Source organism: Lutzomyia longipalpis, chromosome 4 (assembly GCF_024334085.1).
Source record: "Lutzomyia longipalpis isolate SR_M1_2022 chromosome 4, ASM2433408v1".
Lineage (NCBI taxonomy): Eukaryota > Metazoa > Arthropoda > Insecta > Diptera > Psychodidae > Lutzomyia > Lutzomyia longipalpis.
This window is the reverse complement of record NC_074710.1, coordinates 13,076,580-13,100,595: the sequence shown is the minus strand read 5'-3', so window position 1 is coordinate 13,100,595 and position 24,016 is coordinate 13,076,580. Positions and strand designations below refer to the sequence as shown.

Here is a 24,016-nt window from a genome sequence, read left to right as displayed (position 1 = left end):
AACTAATAAGATTTGTTTGCCAACAAATTATTTTGTCTTATCATTAAATCAAGGTAATATTGGCATTAAAATATTTATCGTAGGTATTACTTGATGATTTTTTGTAGTATAACAGAGATAACTAAAGGCAAATCGTTAGGGAAAAAAGCTTTTATATTCCAGCAATGCTCGGGCAATATTAAAGTAAAAAAAAAACTTTAAGAGATGTTTAAAGTTTAGCACAGTCTTTAAAAGTAATTTGTGAAAATTTGTAACAATTATACCTTAATTATTTTTTTGTATTAACTACAAAAAACTATAAAAGTAGAGATGAAATTTAAATGGGTCAATGAAAACAGAAATAAAAAATTGGCGTGCTCATAGATCTTGCATATATTATTAAACTTTTATTGTTTTATTTTTAAACTTTTTAAAGAATAGATTATCTTTTTGTTTTCATAAAAATTCTTTATAGAAACGTTATTAATATACATTTAGGATTGTTTTTATTGTATATAAACCTTTTCTTTGTTATTCTACCTTTTACTGCTTTAAATTCATATTAGTCTTTTATAACCAGGAAGAACAGAGTTTGGACCTTTAGTGTGCTTTCAACTACTGAATAGAAAACTTCTTAAATAGAAAATGATTCTGACAAATAATAAAAGTGAAAAAGATAGGGAAACATTTGAAAAGAAGAATAAAGAGCCTAATTGTGCTTCAGCAACTGCCGAAGAAATTGGCACAGACTTTAATTTTAAGCATAAAGTTGTGTGGAAAAATGTGATCGCATTTCTTGTATTCCATATATTAGGTTTTTACGGTTTAATCATTTTCCTCGCTTTCCAAATTAAAATATTAACGTGGATTTACGGTAAAGTGGTTTTTTAAGTGATTTTCTTTTTTTTTTACTTAACTGATAGCAACTATCAATGTTCGATTAGGTTCACATATTAAAGCTTTCGTTTTTTTGCAGTTGTGATGTTAGGATTTTTAGGGGGCTTTGGAATCACTATGGGGGCCCATCGTCTTTTCACACATCGTGCATTTAAAGCCACAACCCCAACGAGACGAATTTTGATGATTCTTTTCATTATGAATGGACAGAATTCCCTTTGGGAGTGGGCTAGGGATCATCGGCAGCATCACAAATACTCCGATACTGATGCTGATCCCCATAATGCCCATCGAGGATTCTTTTTCTCCCATGTGGGATGGCTCCTATCCCGGAAGCATCCAAAAGTCATACAATATGGCAAAAAAATCAACATGTCAGACTTCGAAGCAGATTCTTGGATTATGTTTCAAAAGAAGTGAGAATTTTCTTTTTTTTTTATTCAGAAAAAAAAACATAATCAGATTTTTTTTTTCTTTGCAGATACTTCATCCCAATCTACCTTGTGGTCTCCATATTCATCCCGTGCATCTTTCCTATTTTGCTGTGGAACGAAGATCCAATTGTATCCCTTCTGGTTTGCTTTATTGGCAAAACAGCGGTTGTACTTAATATTACATGGTCCGTAAATAGTTTCTCTCATCTCCATGGAACAAAACCCTACGATAAATCTATCCTTCCGGCTCAGAATGAATTTGTAAGCTTCATAGCTGGAGGGGAGGGATATCACAACTACCATCATGTCTATCCATGGGACTACAGAACCGCAGAACTTGGATCAAACTACAATTTAACCGCCAAATTGATTGATTACTGCGCCAAGAAGGGATGGGTTTACGATCTCAAAGTTCCCACAGAGGAGTCCATAAGGAATCGCGTCAGGAAGACTGGAGATAACTCTCATGAAAAATACGGAGATATTACCAAGTACACTTAATGTATCCAATCAAGTAAACCAAACCAGATTTCTAAATATGAAAGAAAACGTTTTTTCCTGTTGACAAGAAGATGGTATTTAAATTAACTTTTATTGTTTATAAAAAAGTGTAATAAAAGATTTAAGATTAGAATTTGAGATTGATTAAAAAATTCAAACCCTTGGCCATTGAATGCAGCATGGAAATATTAAAATAATCCATCTTTTTTTTATCGACGTTACGAATACGTTACTTTTGATTTTTGTAATTTGACAGTTATTTTGATTCGCGGCAGCTGTCATTTGCGCGCAAAAAAACTTCAGTGTGGTAACAAAGATGAGGTCCGAATTGGATTTGTTTACATTGAAGCACAGAATATTTCTCGTGAAGAACTTCTACCAGCTCAATGGGGATTGCATGTGCGTGAAGACAAAGTATGATTGCTTCTATAGGAATAGTAGTGAGTCACCGGCCTTTTCCAGTGATGTTCTCGTGGAGATTATTAGTTTGTTCGAGCGAACGGGGAGTGTCTTCAGAGGTCCGGAAGCTGTAACATCCCTCAATCTTCAGGTAATCTTTAATTAAAAATGATTCTAGAAGAGTATTAAAAGACAGATCTTTGATCCTCACAGGGAGACTGTCAGCAAATAGAACAGATTTACGTTAAAGTGGAGAATCCCGATGAAGATGTTCAAGAGGCTGAAACAATGGAATCTTATGATAATCTCCAGTCCCCGGTGCCAGAGAATTCTGATCATATAAGAACATTTGATAAGTATGAGAGTGATGTGTACAACTCATCCGGGGAGAATACATCTGATGCAGATACTCTTAGCAATGAAGAACATCCCTTAGTCATGGAATTCAAAAGAGACGAAGACTCAGTGAGGAAACAAATTCTCCCCGAATGGTGGGAGAACCCAGATGATTCCTTAGAATTGGAAGACATCAAATGGAATCAATGTACCCCCATAGACAAAGAAAGCGACACGGGAAATTCAAGGAAAATTAATGATTTGAACTACTTTGAATGTACAGACAAAAATTGCAGGAAAACCTTTAAATCCTGGCCAGCCTACAACCTCCATAGACTCACGCATTCGGATCAAAAAGACAAAATATACAAATGCAAGAATTGTGATAAAATTTTCCTGCACAACTACGCTCTAAAGGTAAAGGAAGGAACCCAATTAGATTTTATTAGAAGAAATAAAAATTATTTTTCTTAAAAATCTTTACAGAGACACTTTAAAAGCAAACACATGCAACTGCAGCATAAATGCTACAAATGTGGGTGCTCATTTAGAGAGGAAAAGAACTACAGGAATCACTTGGAGGAGCATGGCCAGGAACCCCAAGGAGGCCAGGAATTCTACGATGAACCACCAAATTCGCCAGAGTTTAAAAAACCAGAAGCACCACCTTCAAAGGTAAGAAAATCATATGTTTAATTAAATAAAAATCAAGTGGAGTTGCTGAATTTTCAAAACTAGATTAATTTTGAGTTCATATCGTTCAAATTAATTAAATGAAAAATCTTGAGATTGAAAAATAGATAGAAAATACAAAAAAAAAGAAACTACTTTTAGATACAATACAAATTAAAATGAGAATTAAATTTTTTTTAATCAGAAAATTTTTAATTTAGTCAGAGAACTCTTTTATTTTGATCAGAAAAGTGCTTTTTTGACATTTCGTTCATGCAGAGAAATATGAATAAATCAAACAAATCAAAAGATATTTTAGTTTCCTGACTACAATTGGTTTTTTTTTCCCTTAAAACTGGTTTTCAGCAACACCACACTATAGATTTCTGGGGCAAAATGAGACCCTTTTTCAAAAGAAAACTATTTCTTTTCAGAACTATGTACATTTTACTAAAGAAAAACTATTTTTAAAAAATTAGTGTATTGATGTAATATGAGCTAGAAGCTAAAGTTTAATATTTGTGAGACTCACGGTGGAGCAGTTTAACATTTCTGACGGGAAGTGTCTCATTTTGTCCCACTAATAAAATTTCCAGGACACAATGGGCAAAAACGCCCTTTAATTTAGTTTTATAATTAAATATTTAAACGGGAAAGTCACTTAAAACGCGATTTTGTGATTTTGTGTCTCATTTTGCCCCATATTTACTAAGAGGAGCTCTTGCAATGGTTTATTTGCATTACTTTCGCAGTTATCGTTAAAGAATTTTAAGATTATCTTGAAAAAATCCTAGTAAAGTTTTGAACAAAGTTTTATGAAAAAAATATATTTTAAAATACTTAAACATTAATATTTAATAGAGGTGGGGCTAAAAAAGTTGGACAAGGGTGTAGAAAAAAGATAAAAAAATATCGTATTTCCCAACAAAATATAGCAAAGCTGTCTGAGAAGACATTGTAGAGCAGATCATTTCACATTAGAATAATCTTTGATACTTTGCCCTACCTAATTGGAAAATAAGTTTGGTATATTTAAAACTTTTTCTATAGTTTCTCTATGAGGAAAATTCACTAGTAAGACAGTTAAGATTTCTTAAGAAAAACGTAAGATTTTTTCAATTCTCTTAAGGAAACTTACAATTCCTTAATAAAAACTTAAGATTTCTTCAATTTTCTTAAGAAAACCTTAAATTTCCTAATAAAAACTTATATTAAGATTTCTTCAATTTTCTTAAGAAAAACTTAAAATTTCTCAAAAAAAAACTTAAGATTTCTTCAATATTCTTAAGAAAAACCTAAAATTTCTTAATAAAAACTTTAGATTTCTTCAATTTTCTCAAGAAAAACTCATGTTTTCTTAATAAAAACTTAACATTTCTTCAATTTTCTTAAGAAAAACTTAAAATTTCTTAATAAAAACTTTAGATTTCTTCAATTGTCTGAAGAAAAACTTAAGATTTCTTCAATTTTCTTAAGAAAAACTTAAAATTTCCTAATAAAAACTTAAGATTTCTTCAATTTTCTTAAGAAAAACTCATGTTTTCTTAAGTCAAAAGTTGTATTAAAAAATCATCGAAAAATATGCATTTAGTTATTTTGCCTGATTCAGCTTGACTTAAAAAATCGTAATTTTTGCTTAAGAAATTCGAAGAAATCCTAATTTTTTATTAAGAAATCATAATTTATTTATTTATTTAATTAATGAAGGGGATGCCATCATTGTTGATGATAAGAAAACTTATCAAAACTTTAGACATTTTTAAGAAAAGTTAATCCTTTCTTGAGAACCATTATGAGATGAATAAATCTATCTATCTAAAAAAAAATCTTCTTCCTGACTAAGATAATTTCTCTCATTTGTCCCCTAATTTTTAAGCAAATTAAATTCAAATAAACCATTGTGACGTTCCTCACTCTGATCCTTCGTAATATTATTTTTAAACACTCCTAATGGTTAAAAATAAAGGGATTGATCACGAAACGGAAGCTCATAACTTCCATCGCAGTGAACCAAAAGAAGGATGTTGCTGCAGAGCCAAAAACCACAAAAAAGAAGAGAATTGAAAAATTCAGAACATGCGAAGTTTGTGGGAAAGTTTGTTCAACTGCACGCTACAGAAAGGTACATATTTTGCTGATTTTTTTGCACAGGATATAGATTGCAAGATTATCTCATTCCCAGCATACAATGACACACAGTGGAGAGCGCCCAATTACGTGCAATATTTGTGGGAAAGGATACATCTACAGCTGTGGCTATCAGAAGCACATGCTGCGGCATAAAGGGATTGATACGAGCAAAAAGCGTTCAGTGTGCGAATTTTGCGGGAAGAGACTGACAGGACCGAAGATTCTGCAGGAGCACATTCGGAGGATTCACGAGAGAGTCGATCAGAAGTTCAAGTGCAAAGTTTCCGGATGTGGAAGATCGTATCCCAATGAGAAATCCCTCCGGAGGCATATGGATCGACACAATGGGCGTTTCTTCAAATGTTCTTCCTGCAATATGGAATACAAGGATAAGTACATGCTAAAGGTGAGAACATTTGATCATTTTCTTGTGGAAATTCTTTAAGAAAAATTCTCTTTTTAGCTCCACATGGATAGAGTTCATTTGAAGGCTGACCCACCATTAAAATGCGAAATTTGCGGAAAATTAGATTGGCGAATTTTTGATCATCGGAGCCACATGCGGATATGCCATAACATTGAAGTTCCCTACGTTAGGAAGAAACCACCAGAGAAGGATACTCAGCAATCCACAAGCTCTCAGCAATTGTAATTTGTAGATTGCCTAATAAAAAAAGAATGATAAAATGATTAAGAATGTTTGAAGCAGGAAAATAAGAAAATTAAACAATTTTTCTTTAGAGTTTTATTTTAAAGGATTTTCTCTTCTTTCAGACCCCAAAACGGATCCGAAAGAACAAACCAGTGCGCAGAAAACCAAAACCAAAGCCAAGCACAATAATGTGTGTGGTTTGTGGCAAAATAATGGATGTTTATTACTACAAATACCACATAAAGACTCACGATAAGCCAACGCATGAATTTAAGTGTCATGTCCTGGGTTGCCAGAGGTCCTATCCGAATGAGAAATACCTCAAGAGGCATCTCGAAAGGCATACAAATAAGAAATATAAATGCGATCTCTGTGAAGCTGAGTACAAAGATGTTCAATGCTTGCGGGTTAATATTATTTCTTTTTATTAATTAATACATTTTGATTTATTTCATTGAAGTAAAGTTAATTTCCATTTTACTGTACAGAAGCACATAAAGAAGGATCATCTGAAGGAGGAGCCCCCATTCAAGTGTGAAGGCTGTCCTAAAGCTTTTTGGACGAGAACAGAAGTTCGGGCGCATGCAAAATCCATTCATAACATTGAAATGCCATTGATGAGAGAGAAAAGATGTAAAGAATAAATAAATATTCTAAGAAGCTCAGAAATGGCTGTTAAAATACGTTATTTTTTTGAAAATAGAATGCGGATACGACAAGTGCTAATGGAGGTAACGTACAGTGCAGGTCCCCATGTAATAATAATGGGATGTACTCTTCTCGCGCATTAAAACTTCATCTGTTTCTGTTTGAGAAATTATGCTTTTTATCTATCTTATTGGACATATTTAATGCCTCATTCAAATTTGTCCAGACTGTTTCTACGGGCCTATCTAGAAGCTCCGTTTCAACGATGAAGTATCAGACCACCCCGCATTCAAACTAATGCGCGAGAGTAGTATATCCCATTATTCTTACATGGGGACCTGCACTGTAGTTTGTAAATCAGCTGGAGTTTGTTTACTTTCTTTTGCAATTTCTGTTCCTCAATAATTTTGTTTAAAAATATCCAAAAGAATGAGGAACAATTTAAACGAGTTTGATATTAAACAGAATCTTCCTGGTTAAGAACTTTTACCAGGAATTGGGTGAATTTGTTTGTGTAAAGAACAACTACGAGGATTTTTACGGAGGCAAGAATATTCATCCGGAAATCACCAGGGAAGTTCTCACGGAGATAATTAATCTTTTTGAAGAAACTGGAAGTGTCTGGAGTGACCTTTGCTGCAGGAATAATCAGTTGAATAAAGTACCTTTTAAAAAATCTATAAATAAAATTATATTTATTGAATGAGTCGTATTCAGTGACCAAGAAATCCTTGAAATCGTTGAAATTTCAGAAGAAATTCCTTCAGGAGAACTGCAAAAGTCCTCAAAAATTTCCTAGTGAATCTGGAGAGCAGTATCAGTGCGAAGTCTGCATGAAATCATTTTTTAATTTAAGGAATTTAAAGGTAAGTAAGTAATAAAAAAAGTAATTCTCAATTTTCCAAAGCATATTCCGAATGCGGCCATTTTGAAAAATATCCGTAAGCGTCCTTTTCACCTAATTCAAACATGGAGTTTAAAAGAAACTTAATGTCCTGTAATAAATCATTTTCTTCCAACCAAAAAGTCTTTTAGTTGCGCTTTAATAAAATATTAAGAATAAAAAACTTATTTTCGATAATTCCGTTTAACTATCTTTTGTAGCGTCATGTATTGGAATTCCACGAGATTAAGGATCTTTACAAATGCGGAATCTGCAGCAAGGATTTTCACAAAAAGCAGCAACTTGTGCAGCACAGAAGAAGTCATTGGGATGAAAGATCTCACACAAGGCAAAGGAGGAACTTTTTTGACTTCCAGCAGTGTGAGGATTGTGGAAAATTGTGCTTTGATGATTCATATCAAGAGGTAGGTTTGATTTTAAAAGTTAAAATATTTAATTTTACGTAGCTCCTTATTCTTAATTTTATTATAATTCTTGAAAAGCATCTATTAGCGCACAGTATGGAAAATCCTGAGAAATGCAATATTTGTGGTAAAGTATTTAATTGCTGGAAGTATGGATATCAAATTCACATGATGATTCATCGAGGAAATGTGGAAAAATTAATTTCACCTTCATGTAAAGTGTGTGGGCAGGAGATGGGTGGTGAAAGAACACTCAAGTTTCACATGAAAAAAATTCACAGAGACCAGGGAGTCACAGTTCATGGATCAAATGCATTTTATGGAGAAGAAGATGTTAAGATAAAGATTGAAGTAGATGATGGCATTGATTCAGAGATTTTTTACCCTGATCCCATTATCGTGGCACCTCTGAACGAGATGGAGAAGACAATTAATCAATGTAACAAGGCGGTTGATACCACAAGTCAAGAGAATGAAGAAACTGAAGGGAATGAAGGGAGTAATGATATCTCAGAGGATGAGAATTTTGAAGAATTCTTCACAAAACCACAAGAAAATGCAGCTAAAGTTCCAAAATCAGTGGAAAAGTTTGTTCTTTGCCATGTATGTGGTATGGAAATTTCAGCCAAATCCGGTTGTGTCGAGAGTAGATTAGCTAGTCACATGAAAAAGCATTCAGATGTCCTTAATTACAAATGCTCTGTTAGAGGATGCTATCGTGCTTACAAATGGTACAGTTCCCTTCGCTTGCATGAAGCCTCTCATCGGGAACTTCAACGTACCAACTATAAATGTGATCTCTGCAGTAAATCCTTTGTTTTTGCCTATTTGCTCAAGGTAATATTAACTTCTCAAATATAAGAATTTTTATTAAATTAAAATTACTTCTAAAATCCTTGCAGAAGCATAAAAAACTCCATCATAGTGCGGAAATCCACCACTGTGATATTTGTGATGAAATCTTTGCAAAAAAAGAAGAATTTGATCTTCATTTGGAGCAGAAAAAATGCTCAGATGAAAAGAGAAAGAGATTGAAAAGGGTACGAAGGAAGTTTATTAAACAGAAAATAATCCAATCTAATGCCCAAAAATTATTTTTTTTGCAGAAAAGTCCTCAACCGAAAGAATCCCAAAATTCCTTTAAATGCGCCATCTGCAACAGAAGCTATCCCTTTAAGAATATGCTGCTGAAACACAAAAAGACACATGAAAAATTCGAAGAAGCCATCAAGTGCCCCGAACCAGGATGCAATAAATCCTTCCCCATTGAGAAGTACCTCAAGATTCACATGATGAGGCACAATGAGCGTAGATTTAAATGCGCCAATTGCAATTGCACCTACAAAGATCGCCGGCACATTAAGGTAATATATCAAACATTTTCTGCTTAATTGACTTTTATTATTAATTTAAAATTAAATCTTTTGGCAGCTTCACATGGCTATGGTTCATTTGAAGCTTGAACCACAGCACAAATGCCAGTTTTGTCCTTACAAAACGTGGTACAGTGCCCAATTCAGAAGGCATTTAAAGAGGCACAAATGACACAAAACTGAAGGGAGATAAAGGTGAATAAAGACCTGAGGAAGGAGGTATAACGTCTCCGATAAGTTGTATGAATTGAAAGCGACGAATTTCAAACAGAGCAAATCCATTTGAATAAAGACGTTTTTTTTTTCTAAAAAACTAATCCAATTTCCTTCAGAACTTACTTCATCAAACTGATGACTTTTAAGATAGTCAACAAACAGATCCGCCATTTTGAAAAATTAAAGGACGCAAACTTTCTCTAAGCAACACTAACTGCTAAAAAATCTGAAAATTAACGGAGTAACTTAGCATTAGTAAATAAAAAAAAACAAACTTGATGCTTTTTAATGATTTAATTGAAATAGATTCCATTTTTTTATACATCTTTTTTTACTCTTTGTATAACATTCAATATAGGAAATACAATTCTTTCTTACTGGTTTTGAAGAATAAATCTTAACACTTATTGTCCACTTTAACGGGAATATTTTATAAACAAAAAATATTCATTTTTTTATACTTTATTTAGAAAAAAAAATTAATAAATTTTCAACTAAGCCACACAGAGCAACGTTTTTGTTTAATTTTAACACAAGAAAATAAATTCCCTATCTAAACTAATAGTTTTTTTTTCTTTGTTCTCTCTCTGGATTTGTTGGAAAATTTTTTTTTTTCATTTTTCTCTCTTACCTGATGAAACACTTTAAGGGCATTTATAAATAAATCTCTAAATTAACAATTTATTGTTTTCTCTTTTACCTAATAAATATTATTGTCATTTTTTTGCGCGATAAACTCAAGGAGTTTCACACACAATCACACTGGAAGTATGATATAAATAGGGTAGAAAAAAAATAATTAGAACACATCGCAAGACATGGATCTAACAAAAATAGAAAATAAAGAACATTTTGGTAAAATATCCTCCATTCGGGTGGCTGAACAGGGCTCCCCTTGAATGGTGGAATATGTCAAAAAATGCCTTTAGGCGTCCGTATGTTGATTGAGTAATTGCCAGAGACTCGTGTATGTGCCAAAGAAGAAGCCACAAATGCCAAAGATCATGATAGCGAGATCCTTCCAGAGGATCCAGTAGTACCGCCCAAGATCAGTTGGCCAGAATGTAACAATTTCAATGAGTGGTGGAAAGATGAGGGCCAACATTGAGCTACTCATGGCACCCACGAGGGAGATTACACCGCCGAGATTAGGAATGATTGCTGCGAGTATAACTGAAAAAGGACACAAAACAGATCATTTTCATATTTTGCCTTCAAACGGTGAAATTCACTACTGAGTCCGACGTAAATTGCTCAGGCCGCACCGAAAAGTTTTTTAAAGTTAGGCCTAAGTTTTTCAAACCAAGTTTTTAAAGTTAGGCCTAGGTTATTCAAGCTAATGCCTAAATTTTTTAACACAAGCCTAAGGCTTTTTAAACTAGACTTATGTTTTTTTTTATATAAGCCTAATGTAAAAAAAAGTAGGGCCTAGCTTTTTCTTTTCAGAATAAGCTTAAAGTTTTTAAAGTGAGCCTATAAGCCAGACCTATAAGTTTTTAAACCTGGACAAAGTTTTTTTTTTGTTTAACTAGGCCTAAGTTTTTCAAGCTAAGCTTAAGTTTTTTAGGTCTGCTCAAATTCTTAAACCGAGGTTAAGTTTTATAGACTAGGCCTATATTTTACAAGCCAGGCCTAAAAAGTTTTATAAGTTAGGCCTAAGTTTTTCAAACTGATATTTAAATTTTTGGATATACTCTTAGGTTTTTGAGGCTAGACCTAAGTTTTTTCATACAGGCTTAATGTTTTAAAATAGGGTCTAACTTTTTCAATCCAGGCCTAAATTTCTCAAGCCGATGCCTAAACTTTTTAATACGGGCCTAACATTTTTAAGCCAGGCCTAAGTTTTTCATGCCGATGCCCTAATTTTTAACTTGAACTTTAAATCTTTTAAGCCTGACCTTTAAAAAAAATTAAGACAGGTCTCAAAAACTAAAGTTTGACTTAAAAATTTGAACATGACAAGCAAGTAACGAACTAAACCGGACTTATAGAGAATTTCATCTACAATTGCAGCAAAAAATGATAAGCAAACTTACACGTAAAGAAGACAAGAGCAATCCGGAAAAGATGATCAGCATACATTTTATGTTGTTCAGACTGGAAGTGACTCTTCACCCAGGGTCCAATCACATTTACGGGAACGTAAAATTGAAGACGTATGAGAAGAAAATCGCCACTGCCATCACAATTCGCACAGACTGGGCCAGCCTATTTTTTTTGTTCAAAGCAAACCCTCCCGCTTTAGCAATATTCTTTGGAAAAACAGCAAATGTAGACAAACATTCTTACATTGTATTTGGTAGATCAAGCGTAATACTTCCACTGACGGCATCTCCATACTTGAGATACCCAAAGAATCCCACAGCCGTGTACAAGCAGGCAACAATGACCATCCCTGTGTTGAGCACCCCTGTAGCACCACCCAGATCTTCCGGCGTACCCATATTATTTTCAAGCGGTAACACAATCCCAATGCCCTCAAATGCATAAATGGCTGTGCCAAAGTACAGCGGTAGCTGTGCCCACGTTGAGAAGCCATGTACACTGGAAGACGGTGGGAGATCCTGGAGGACGTAGTAGAAGGTAATTGTGAGCCCGGAAACGGTGAGAACAGCCGCCAGGAGGGACACCGGAGTGAGATATTTGAGATTCCGCACCATATTGAGGGCAATCATTGGAATGAGGATGAGTACCAAGTACACACGGACGTCCACCTTTACGTAGTACCGTGCAATGACCTCTTGCAAATTGAGGGCAACAAAGAGGAAGTAGACACAGCAAAAGCCCAGCTGTGTTATGCACAGAAAAATATTTATAATTATCCTCACTAGTTGCGCGTAGCGCCGTAACCCAAAAGGACCCGTCACGAAGGCTGCACAGCACACCTCCGAGAAGCCAAGTGAGGGTATTTGTAGGCGGCGACAGAGTTCGTGGGAGCACCTAACGAGGATGTGCATGCAATGCGTGCAAATAGCACCCATCAGCAGTGTGCCAAAGAGCCCTGTTGGGAATTAAAAATCGCTTAGAGCTACAAGTTCTTTTTTTTTGTATTATGAATTTTTCTATGATTTTTTTCCTAAAAATGAACCTTTATTTATTTTTAATTTCAGTAATCAATGGTCCAGCTGGGTAAAATTTTACGACGGTAGCGTTTTTTATACACGTCACGTAAAAAATAACGGAAAGGGCAAAACGGTGATAAAATATTGATGAATACAAAGTTTTCTTTTATTGTATGAATTTCGGTCGAGTTGTTATGTATGATTACCAATTTACTTGCCTGATGAAGAAGGAAAAAAGCCTTCGAAACTTCGCATGTGACACTAAAAGACTGCTTAAGGTCATCAGCCGTTGTAACGAAAAAAAAAGAAAATAACGTAATCTATCGTCCGGCTGGGTTAAGCTTACGATCATATAGTTTATTTGATACGCATCACGTAAAAATCAAAAGTTGCATAAAAACGTTCTACTCTGATAAGATATTGATGACTATAGCTATTCTAATCTTTTTTGGTAAAAATAAGCGAAAATTGATCAAAAACATTCTTCTTTGTAATGAGAAGTTTTTCTTTTTAATTTAATATCCTTATAGTACAAAAATCAGTATTTTAACACATCCTGGACGGCTTGACGCACATCGGCGTCCACTGACAGTTCTCAATTCTGTACGCTGTAACAATTTGCCACTCTTTTTGCGTTTGACATTTACCCGGTAGGAAAACTTCTCCAACATTTTTTCAGCCAATTTTGATTGCTGACTCGTAAGGTGTTCATTATATGATTAATAAATCTATTATTTATTAAATTTATGAAATGATTTGAAATCAGCATTTAAAAGATTTCAAATTAGTTGTGACAAGAAAAAGGATTTATCTAGAATATTCTAGATAATGATAATTCTGGATATTATCCTATGAAGGAAATAGAAATAACAGACTAAGTATTTAGAATATTCTAGATTTTTTTAAATCACACTGTCACAGAGTAGATATTAGCTAAATACATGTATTATGAAGTTTTCAGAATTTTTAGAATAAAAAAGTCAACCTGCTTGTTGACGTTATCATCAGGTGATTTAGGTTATATATTTTACGAAAAGAAAATTTTCCTCTTACATAACCTCAATTTAATTTTTGTGATAAAAACTAAAAGGAAACTCGTCTGAGAGATTTTCACTGAAATTATCCCATAAATCTGACTTTTTTCCACATGAATATAAAAGTGCGGTTATGTTGGCATGAGAAAATATATAAATGCATAGATATATACATTATATATACATATAAAAATGAAAAGATAAATATATATAACTGCAAAGATAAAAATTAAATATAGCATGGATGGAACAGTATAAAGCGAAAGGACGGTAAGTAAAACTTACGGGCTGTGATTCTTTCTTTGTCAGTAAAATGTGAAAATGACTGAAAATTGAGGATTGGCAAATTTTGAGGAAGGCTTTCTCGCGCACTGAATCACAGCCAACGCGCAGAAATTTTGTGAGAAGCCTTAATCGTGGGCGTTGGCTGTGATTCAGTACGCGAGAAAGCCTTCCTCAAAATTTGCCAATCCTCAATTTTCAGTCATTTTCACATTTTACTGACAAAGAAAGAATCACAGCCCGTAAGTTTTACTTACCGTCCTTTCGCTTTATACTGTTCCATCCATGCTATATTTAATTTTTATCTTTGCAGTTATATATATTTATCTTTGCATTTTTATATGTATATATAATGTATATATCTATGCATTTATATACATATATTTCACTTTACTTTTGTATATGTATATATAAAACGCCCCGCTTCGCGGGGCGCGGGACTTAACTAGCTCAAGATATGACACGTAAACTTTAAAAAGCGATATCTCCGGAACGGCTACATAGATTTTCTTCATTTTTGGCATGGTGAAAGATATTATAGTCAGCTATAACATATCAAAATATGAAGCAAATCTATAAAGCGGTGCTCGAGATATTCATCGAAAACTCATCGAAAATTTTGCTTTTGATTTTAGCGCCACTTGCGGTCATTTTTTGAATTTGTGATGTTCCGAGCAGTTGTAGGGCTCGTTAATATCTTTCATTTGAGCTTGAGTTGATCAAAATCGGTCAAGCCGTTCTCGAGTTATGGTCGATTTTCGATGAAAAATTGTGGCGGTCATATTGACTAAACGGCTTGACCGATTTTCGAAAATGAGGTATCGTTGGAAAGGTCTTGATGGCCCCTACAACATACCAAAATTTCAGATTTTTAGCTGTTACAGGGGCTGAAATATAGCGAAAACAAAATCTGACAGTTATTCAAAATGGCGGACGCGGGGGTGGGGGAGTGGATTTGACCTCATAATCGGATGTCTTCCAGTCGATATTTAAACTTTGCCGTTTACCGCAAGTCTCTATCTATTACCGTTCTCTTGTAATTTAGCAAAAGGTTCCGGACGGACGGACGGACGGCCGGCCGGCCGGCCGGACGGACAAACGGACCGAATTTGGGCGCATACGATTTTTGGAATGTAGGGACCCTAATTCGTGCTCATCCCGAGTTTGAGCCCGATCTGACGACTTTGCATTTTTGAGTGTACACAGAAGCTGTGCTTCTTTGAAGAAAGAATCACAGCTAAAATGCCAAATATGTCCAAAGATTTTTGAAAACTAAATTGTGTTTTCTTTGCGATAATTTTATATTAAAAAAAATTTGTGTTACACATAACTGAATATTGTGTCAAATAAATATTTTCTGATAACGTGCGAAGAACATAAGAACACCATGGTCCCACCGGGTAACATTTCTGGACGCCAGTGACTAATTGTTACATGTCGTGTAAAAAACCTTTGGGAAGTATTTTACCCGTCGTCAGTGTGTTAACGACCAGTCGGGTAAACTTTTTATACACGTGTAATGTAAAAAAATCGTAGGTATAAATAACATTTCACATTAAACTGCCAATCAATTAGGCTCTATTAAATTCAAACGTATTCAAAATACGTGCTGCTTTTATTTATAGAACGTAGGTGTAAAATATTGTTCTTGTTAACACACTGACGACGGGTAAAATACTTCCCAAAGGTTTTTTACGCGACATGTAACAATTAGTCACTGGCGTCCAGAAATGTTACCCGGTGGGACCATAGTGTGCTTATGTTCTTCGCACGTTATCAGAAAATATTTATTTGAGAAGAATACTCACTTAAGAGAAACACAAATATTCTTTTAATATAAAATAATCGAAAACAAAACAATAAAAAAAGAATAATATTCAAATTAAAATACAATTTAAATTTCAAAAATCTTTCTTTAAAATTTCACTATAACTGTTGTATGTTGAACATCAAATTCAAGCTCACAGAACAGTCAGAGGAATAGTTTAAATGGTATGATATTGGTGAAGAGAATTTTTTGGACATATTTGGCATTTTTTTCTCATTCCAACATAACCGCACTTTTATATTTACGTGGGAAAAAGTCAGATTTATGGGATAATTTCAGTGAAAATCTCTCAGACGAGTTTCCTTTTTGCTATTAAACATTACGTAGCATTTTTTTATCACAAAAATTAAATTGAGGTTATGTAAGAGGAAAATTTTCTTTTCGCAAAATATATAACCTAACTCACCTAAAGTTTTATGCAATGAAGATTTTCAGCTACAAAACACTTAAAATTAAATTTAAATGTAAATTTTCAGCTAGAACATTATTTTATAGCCTTAAGGGAAACTTCTGGAAGCTTTTCTTTGCTAATTTATTTCATAATTCTCACTTTTTTCGGGCACCAGAATAAAAATTAGGTTATGTTGAAACGAGAAAATATACCAGATATGTCAAAAAAAATTGCTTCGCCATCCGTTCTGAACCATTTTGAGAATTTTCTAGCATTTACATTATTTTATATTAAAAATAAATGGTAATGATAACGTGAACGAGCAGGTTGATTTTTTTGTTCTAAAAATTCTGAAAACTTCATAATACATGTATTTAGCTAAAATCTTCTCTGTGACAGAGCAATTAAAGAAAACTAGAATATTCTAAATATCCTTCTACTTATTTATTGTTTTTTTTTTAATTTTTGAAATTTTTTTTTCCCCTGACATATTTTTCATATTTTTTTTTTATAGGATAATAGTATCTAAAAGAATGTTCTATTCGTTCTATTGTCAATGTCAAGATTAATAGAATAGAATATTCTAGATTTCCATTTTCTTGTCACATCAATCTCAAATCATTTCAAATTGATTCCAAATCATGTCAGAAATTTAATAAATAATAAATTTATTAATCATATATGAACACCTTACGAGTCAGCAATCAAAATTGGCTGAAAAAATGTTGGAGAAGTTTTCCTACCGGGTAAATGTCAAACGCAAAAAGAGTGGCAAATTGTTACAGCGTACAGAATTGAGAACTGTCAGTGGACGCCGATGTGCGTCAAGCCGTCCAGGATGTGTTAACAAAATTATATACCTATTACGTATTTCAAAAGAACAACACGTGCTTAAATATTTGCAAAAGCTGCGCAAGTATCTGCTTAATTTCTTCGTAATCATTTAACACCTACTTTTTTGCTCAACAATTAAATAAATCCAGCATCTAAATCATATTTATTTGAAGCTTAAAAGCCTCAAGGAGACAGATTAAAGCTTCACTCAAAGAATATAAATAAGCAGATTTCCCAAAATATCTGCTCTAAAGCTCTACTTTTAAGTACATTGCACTGAATTCCAGTGAAAAGAATGTTTAAGAGAAAAATGCAAAGTTTAATGACTTTTGAGAGATAATTATTCTTAATAAGTAATTAATTAGAAAAATAATCTCTGCATAAAAAAAAACTTTCTTCAAAAAAAAATTCACAAAAATCTCTTCAAAAATTGCTCTCAAACACAGAGATTAATTTTTTCCTCACCTCCCACAGAGAGGTCAGAATTATTTAATCTTACAAGGAGGATTGGGGAAATGCATATTTGCTGATGAATGTTTGATTTGTTATATTATCTCTCATTTGGTGGTCCGATGAGAGTTTTCGTCACTTGAATCTGGTTTTTCCTTCTCACCACACATAAACTTCGCAGTCAGCACTCTCCATGACCCATGGAAAAGTTCATTTGGCACGATAGTCGGGGTCTTGCGAGTGCGTTATCTAAGGAATTTCTCCTTATTATATTTTTTTGCGCAGTATAATAACTTATTCTCTTCATTTTTCTGTGTCACAATTATGCAATCTATCCCAGCAGTGGTGGAAGCATCCATATATTTTTTATGATTATTATGACGCGCAAATGTGGCGATAAATGCGAGAGGAACAAGGAAAATGACTCACCAACATAGAGGCCAGCATTTTTGAAGGCATCCGGCATAGCCAGGATACCCGTACCGATGTTTCCCTTTAGCAGGTGTATCAGTGTGTCGAGATTCGATGTTGGATGCTCGAGTTTTCTATTTGACCATGGATCATACATTGTTGAATCGTACAAGCTCTCCTTGGAATCCCCCTCGATGGTCTCCTCCACAACAGATGACTCACTGTGGACATCCACGAGAGCAGATTCTGGAGAGGTCCGGACATCCGGACGCGGTGGCATCACAGCAGGTGTAGTCTCAGCCGGTGGTTCTGCCTGTGATAGAAGTGGTTGGCGTTCTGTGGCCATTTTATTCGTCGTGCTCTTTGTTTGCTGCAAATCAACCAAAAAATTACTTTTCTCTTTATTTTTCTTGCTCTTTTTTCATTTTTCTCCATTAAATGTTATCACAAAGAGTGAAAAAAGTTTTCTTTTGATAAGAAAAATAAATATTTATCTAAACTACATTAAAACAAATAAAATAAACCCAAGTTTAATAAAGAAAATGAAATCAAAAATTAATGTAAAAAAAATGAAAGGATTTGTAAGAAATAGGGGTAACTGGGGTAAAATGGTGAATTTGAAAAAAAAAAAAAATTAATATCTCAAGAAGCAGTGGGAGCTAATCTGTATAATTTCGTCAGTAGTTATACTTTATACCCCTGCCTAAGGCTAGAAAGTTTCATAATAATTGATCCAATATTTTGGCTTTTATTTGAAAAAGAAATTTTTCGAACCTCAAAGTTACTCTGACCACTCAACTACAAATTCAGTTTTGGCGAAATTCTCTGCAATATTTTTGATCCAAATGCATTTTTAGACAGAGTAACCATTGCTAAACACGAATCTAATCTGAATTTTCCGAAAAAATTTTCCGAGTTTTCCCGTAGAACACTGATAGTAAAAAGTACCCCTTGGGGCAAAATGGTGAATTTGGTGTTTTTACGAAATAACTTTTTAAATTTTTGAAAAAGAAATTTCCCTTAATTAATATAACTATTATATACAATTTGTGATGTTTGATCACTTACTATTATCAATTTTTATAAACTAAAAAAATAAAAAAAGGCAATTTCTTAAATTTAAGGTTTTTTTAATTTTTTGAATTTTTTTTATTAAAAAAAAGTTTTAATTGGTACACAAATCTCTCATTCTCAATAGATATTATAGTGCCTTGCTAAAATAATTTCATTAAATTAAAATTAGCGAACAAAAAACGCAATTAACCGTTTTACCCCAGGATTTTTGGAATAGGCAAATGTGGAAGGGTTTGGAAAATGGCCTGAAAAAGCATTTTCCCGTTGAAATAGAGAAAAATCGTCTGAGACAAAGTTGTAGCCCAGAAAATTTCCTATAAGATAGTTGTCATGGGAAATCTCAAATATTTCCATGGAATTCAGGAAAAATTATCTTCCAAAAATTCACCGAATTACCCCAGTTTCCCCTACAATTTTTTAAAGAAATAATTTAATGAAATTAAAATCGATTCTTAAATCACACAGGAAAAATAATAGTTGGTAAGAAAATGGTAAATGTGGTAAATCAATGGTAAGATTTAGTTAGTATTTTTGTTACCAGATGAATTTTTTGACAATTTTAATTATTTTCCCAATATTTGATTAAATAATATTCCCTTTAACTAAATAAAAAAATATTTTATTATTTTTTTAAAGAAAAAATTAATATTTCATTAACAAATATTGGAAAAGTTTGACTCTTTCAATTCTTGTACTCGTATTTACTAACAGCTTTTACTTGTGAGTAAATAAGCTAATTGTTCCAATTCTCTTAATCGGATTTAAAAGCACTTTAAATTCTCTCTCCCGCGGATTTTGCCAAAAATTACTGTCAATTTTGCTGTCAAAATATTTGTTTTCATAGAGAACTGTCAATTGAATTTATCCGTCAAAAATGTACTGTCAAAGATGTCAAACGGAGAAAAAAATACATACTTTAATAAAAATATTTAATTCGATTTAACGGAAAATAGGGATCGTCAAGCATTATGTTAACTCAATTCACACAAAGAATGCAGGAGTGGTGTAGCTAAAATCTATTCCAGGAGTTATTTCGATTTTTTTAATTGTTAAAAATAGATTTAAAAACTACTTGACATTTCTCGATGGTAGTATTGTGACGTGTTATGACTTATTTGACGTTTGATACTTGTTTTATAACGTTTGACATTTGTTTTAGCGTTTGACATTTATTTTATAACATTTCTTGTGCATTCTCTGTGTAATTTGAGTACAAGGTAAGATAATATGTAGTTAATAAAATTAAAATGAGAGTTATTCAAGACAAATTGACGCTCATGTTCTAGCCCCAGTCTCCCCTATAACTTTTTTTGGAAATTCGTCAACTTGCACTTGCTTAATGCAGATGGCGACACATGCATGCCCACATTATGTTGCATTCTCAAAAATAAAATAAAGCAACAATTTGAATTTTTTCCTTTTACTGGGCGCCTCTTTGTCTCCCCATTTTACTCCCCATACTCCACATGAGGCGTTTGATAGCTTCCGTAAAAGCTAATTGTGACGTAGAAAGAGAGTCAAATGGGGAAGATTGCGTCGTTTGGAGATTCAGGAGGGAGATTAGAATGGAGTGCGAGCAATACGAATGACCAGCCTATTGACATTGGGTGTGAAGTGAACCCTCGGGAGGCGCGCAGCCTGTGGAAAGCGCCAAATGGAAAATTCCATGCAATAGAAGACACATTTCCTCCTCACACTACATATTGACATTATGCCCCCTCCGTACAATCATCATCACCATTTCTTATAAGACTTGCACACAAAAGTCTCTCTAGAAAACTATTATAATTTTCATGCTTTTATCTACCAAACTACGGAAAATGAGGAATTGCGGAGAATTGATGGGATGATTGATGCTTTATTTTGTCTATGAGGAAGAAAGAAAATCATATGAAGAAAAATGCTGAATTGTGTCAAAAGTGGGAGAGTCCAATTGAAATGATTTTTTGGGGTGGAAACAAAAAGAGATAAAGCAGGCAATAATGTGGAATATACAACAAAATTGATAACTTACGATCTCTCAAGAAATAAAAGAGATTATGGCAATTAATTGAAAACTTAATTGGCACGCTTCTACAGCGAAAAAATTCCTCCAATCTGTCCCGAAGAAAACAAAGAAAATATAAGAAAATTATAAAATAAAATACATAAAATGAAATGATACAAGATAATCACAGCTTGATTGGGGTCCTCGTGACATGGGGGCTCCATAAGAAGAGTCCCAGAATCAGGTTGATTACCGATTTTTGAGTTTTTCTTTGTAAAATTATGAAAAAAAACTTACCTGAAGATTTTTCATGGGAGTACTTTCCATTGTGGAACAGCTGATTTTAATTTACAACACACAATAGAGCACAATTTATCATTATGAATTGCGTGTTGATAAGACAGATTACTTGCGATATACTCGTGAGGAGCTAAACGTGTAATTGTACAGAGCACTTTTCTCTAAATAAATTAATAAACTGCTGGAGATGATTTTTTTTTGGTGCGAAGAACTTTTATGAATCACACCATTAAAAAATTTTTTCTTCTGTTGTAAGACATGTCGTGTGATTCTCTTCAGGCGCACAAAAATATGTCCCAAATCATGCTGTGCAAACTCATAAAACTTCCTAAGACATTCCATGGAAGTCCTTTCATATTTTCTTTTGAAGCTTTGAGCACATTCGTTGAAGGGTTTTTAAAAGCAGCGCATAAGAAAAGCTTGGCTCGCAGTGAAGATTTTCCTCAAAATAAAGTGACAAAAACCCATTTTCCACGATGCAGGCACACAGCAAGAAACGCGTTTGCTACTACTACGATAGTAAGTGAAAATTCAGAAATTTCCTTTTGGTAGATTTGATGAAAATGCCGATAAATCTTCCGAAGCGGCTGTATGGTTGATCGATGTGAGGCACAATGGCCTTAGACGCCAAAAAACTATGCTTGCCGCCACGATTTATTATCTCCGTGAGATTTTTGAAATTAATGAGATTTTCTCGCATTTTTTCCAGGTGATATTGGAAACTACTACTATGGCCAGGGGCATCCGATGAAGCCACATCGTATAAGGATGACGCACAACCTCCTCCTGAATTATGGATTGTACAGGAAAATGGAGATTTATGTGAGTTTTCTTCACCAATTTCTTTCTTTGTTTTGTACTGTATAGCAGAGAGTTGGAAAATAAGGGGAAATCTTTCTTTTCCAGAGACCACATAAAGCCACAGCTGATGAAATGACAAAATTCCACTCAGATGACTACATTCGCTTCCTCCGTTCCATACGCCCGGATAACATGTCTGAGTACAATAAGCAAATGCAGCGCTTCAACGTTGGTGAGGATTGTCCCGTCTTCGATGGTCTCTATGAGTTTTGTCAACTCTCAGCAGGTGGTTCCGTCGCAGCGGCTGTGAAGCTGAATAAGCAGGCGTCGGAGATTTGTATCAATTGGGGCGGTGGTTTGCATCATGCCAAGAAATCCGAAGCATCGGGCTTTTGCTACGTCAACGACATTGTCCTGGGGATCTTGGAGTTGCTCAAATATCACCAACGAGTGCTCTACATTGACATCGATGTGCACCATGGGGACGGCGTGGAGGAGGCTTTCTACACAACAGATCGCGTCATGACGGTGAGCTTCCACAAGTACGGCGAATACTTCCCCGGAACAGGTGATCTCCGTGATATTGGGGCAGGAAAGGGCAAATACTACGCCGTGAATATCCCACTGCGTGATGGGATGGACGATGAGTCGTATGATTCGATCTTTGTGCCCATAATATCCAAAGTCATGGAAACCTTCCAACCGTCTGCTGTTGTACTCCAATGTGGAGCTGATTCACTCACGGGTGATCGTCTGGGGTGCTTCAATTTAACCGTCAAAGGGCACGGGAAGTGCGTGGAGTTCGTCAAGAACTACAATCTACCCTTCCTGATGGTCGGCGGTGGGGGCTACACCATTCGCAATGTCTCCCGATGCTGGACGTATGAGACTTCCGTGGCGCTGGGCATTGAGATTGCCAATGAGTTGCCCTACAATGACTACTTTGAGTATTTCGGTCCGGACTTTAAGCTTCACATTAGTCCGAGTAATATGACAAATCAAAATACGAGTGAATACCTCGAGAAGATAAAGAATCGTCTCTTTGAGAACCTCCGGATGTTGCCACATTCCCCAGGGGTTCAGGTACAAGCAATCCCCGAGGATAGTGTGAAAGATGAGTCAGATGATGAAGATAAAGTGGACAAGGATGTGCGTGTGACGCAGAGCGATAAAGATAAGAAAATCAATCCGGACAATGAATTTTCCGACTCAGACACCGAAGGACCAGCTGGGGATGGTGGTCGTCGTGACAATAGATCCTACAAGGGGAATCCACGAAAGAAACAACGAACAGAAAAGTCTCAGGATGGCCCAAAAACGGCCGAAACTGTGGAAGTGAAGGATGAGAAGAAGCCTGCTGAAACACCTGCTGCAGCAGAACCAAATCCACCTGCTGAAGTTAAGGCTGATGCCATTTAAGCATCCTCTCTTTCTCTCTCTCGATCTTTGCGATCTCTTCACATCTCCCGCGCAAGCATAGAAATTTTACAAAGCATAAGGTAAGATCCAATTTTAAGCCCAACTCATGGATATGCATCTCATAACTTTCAACATAAATTCTTCCCTTCTATGGCTTTAAATGTCATTGTTTTTATTTTATTTTATTTTTTTTAATAATAAACTGCATTTTTATTTAAATTCCTTTCAATAAAAGCAATAGAGATGTTCAAAAATTTATACAGAAGATAAAAGAAAAAAAAGGTTTAATTAAAGGCTAATTTTAAGTTAAAGAAAAAAAAGTAATCTGATTCTCATTAAGAATTAGGTGAAGTAAATAATATTTAAATTAAAGAAAAAAATAGAGAATATATTTTTACCAATGATTCTATTGTGAATTATAAACTGAAAATAATAAAATTTCAATTTTGTCTTGAAGGACTTTTTTTTCATTGAATTTATTGAAATATTTGAGATATTAAGAGCCGGAAGGAATTTATTTTATTTGCATGAAGAGGAAGTTCTGTGATCCCTGGGATGGATAATATTTTTCTTTAATTTATTGATTGATGGACTTATT

General features: G+C 34.3%; 5 protein-coding genes across 6 annotated transcripts; 4 read left to right on the top strand and 1 right to left on the bottom strand.

Moving 5' to 3' along the window:
* Window positions 1-753: 753 nt before the first annotated feature.
* On the top strand, window positions 754-1,811 carry LOC129794522 (acyl-CoA Delta(11) desaturase-like). Its single transcript, XM_055835275.1, has 3 exons — window positions 754-853; window positions 956-1,292; window positions 1,358-1,811. Exons 2-3 carry the CDS (start codon window positions 961-963, stop codon window positions 1,809-1,811), a joined length of 786 nt encoding a protein of 261 aa, XP_055691250.1. The 5' UTR covers window positions 754-853; window positions 956-960.
* A 296-nt stretch (window positions 1,812-2,107) lies between these two features.
* LOC129796447 (zinc finger protein 709-like) lies at window positions 2,108-6,681 on the top strand. Of its 2 annotated transcripts, XM_055838368.1 has the most exons (6): window positions 2,108-2,361; window positions 2,424-2,963; window positions 3,033-3,221; window positions 5,185-5,340; window positions 5,401-5,754; window positions 5,812-6,038. In XM_055838368.1, the coding sequence occupies exons 1-6, from the start codon at window positions 2,128-2,130 to the stop codon at window positions 5,998-6,000; spliced, it is 1,662 nt and encodes a 553-aa protein (XP_055694343.1). In that variant the 5' UTR covers window positions 2,108-2,127; the 3' UTR covers window positions 6,001-6,038. The 2 variants fall into 2 exon arrangements, with proteins under 2 accessions (XP_055694343.1, XP_055694344.1); XM_055838369.1 differs by lacking the exons at window positions 5,185-5,340; window positions 5,401-5,754; window positions 5,812-6,038 and adding exons at window positions 6,123-6,407; window positions 6,489-6,681.
* Window positions 6,682-7,000: 319 nt separating this feature from the next.
* On the top strand, window positions 7,001-10,051 carry LOC129796446 (zinc finger protein 728-like). The gene is made up of 7 exons (XM_055838367.1): window positions 7,001-7,309; window positions 7,401-7,514; window positions 7,753-7,956; window positions 8,035-8,793; window positions 8,859-8,996; window positions 9,063-9,320; window positions 9,388-10,051. Exons 2-7 carry the CDS (start codon window positions 7,482-7,484, stop codon window positions 9,499-9,501), a joined length of 1,506 nt encoding a protein of 501 aa, XP_055694342.1. The 5' UTR covers window positions 7,001-7,309; window positions 7,401-7,481; the 3' UTR covers window positions 9,502-10,051.
* LOC129796445 (proton-coupled amino acid transporter-like protein CG1139) lies at window positions 9,825-21,441 on the bottom strand. Its single transcript, XM_055838365.1, is given in 6 exon segments — window positions 9,825-10,718; window positions 11,582-11,701; window positions 11,704-11,753; window positions 11,835-12,546; window positions 17,856-18,207; window positions 21,196-21,441. Coding segments are annotated over 6 exon segments (1,512 nt in total). The 5' UTR covers window positions 21,226-21,441; the 3' UTR covers window positions 9,825-10,470.
* A 123-nt stretch (window positions 21,442-21,564) lies between these two features.
* On the top strand, window positions 21,565-23,874 carry LOC129796443 (histone deacetylase HDAC1). Its single transcript, XM_055838363.1, has 3 exons — window positions 21,565-21,717; window positions 21,908-22,020; window positions 22,105-23,874. Exons 1-3 carry the CDS (start codon window positions 21,675-21,677, stop codon window positions 23,416-23,418), a joined length of 1,470 nt encoding a protein of 489 aa, XP_055694338.1. The 5' UTR covers window positions 21,565-21,674; the 3' UTR covers window positions 23,419-23,874.
* Window positions 23,875-24,016: the final 142 nt, after the last annotated feature.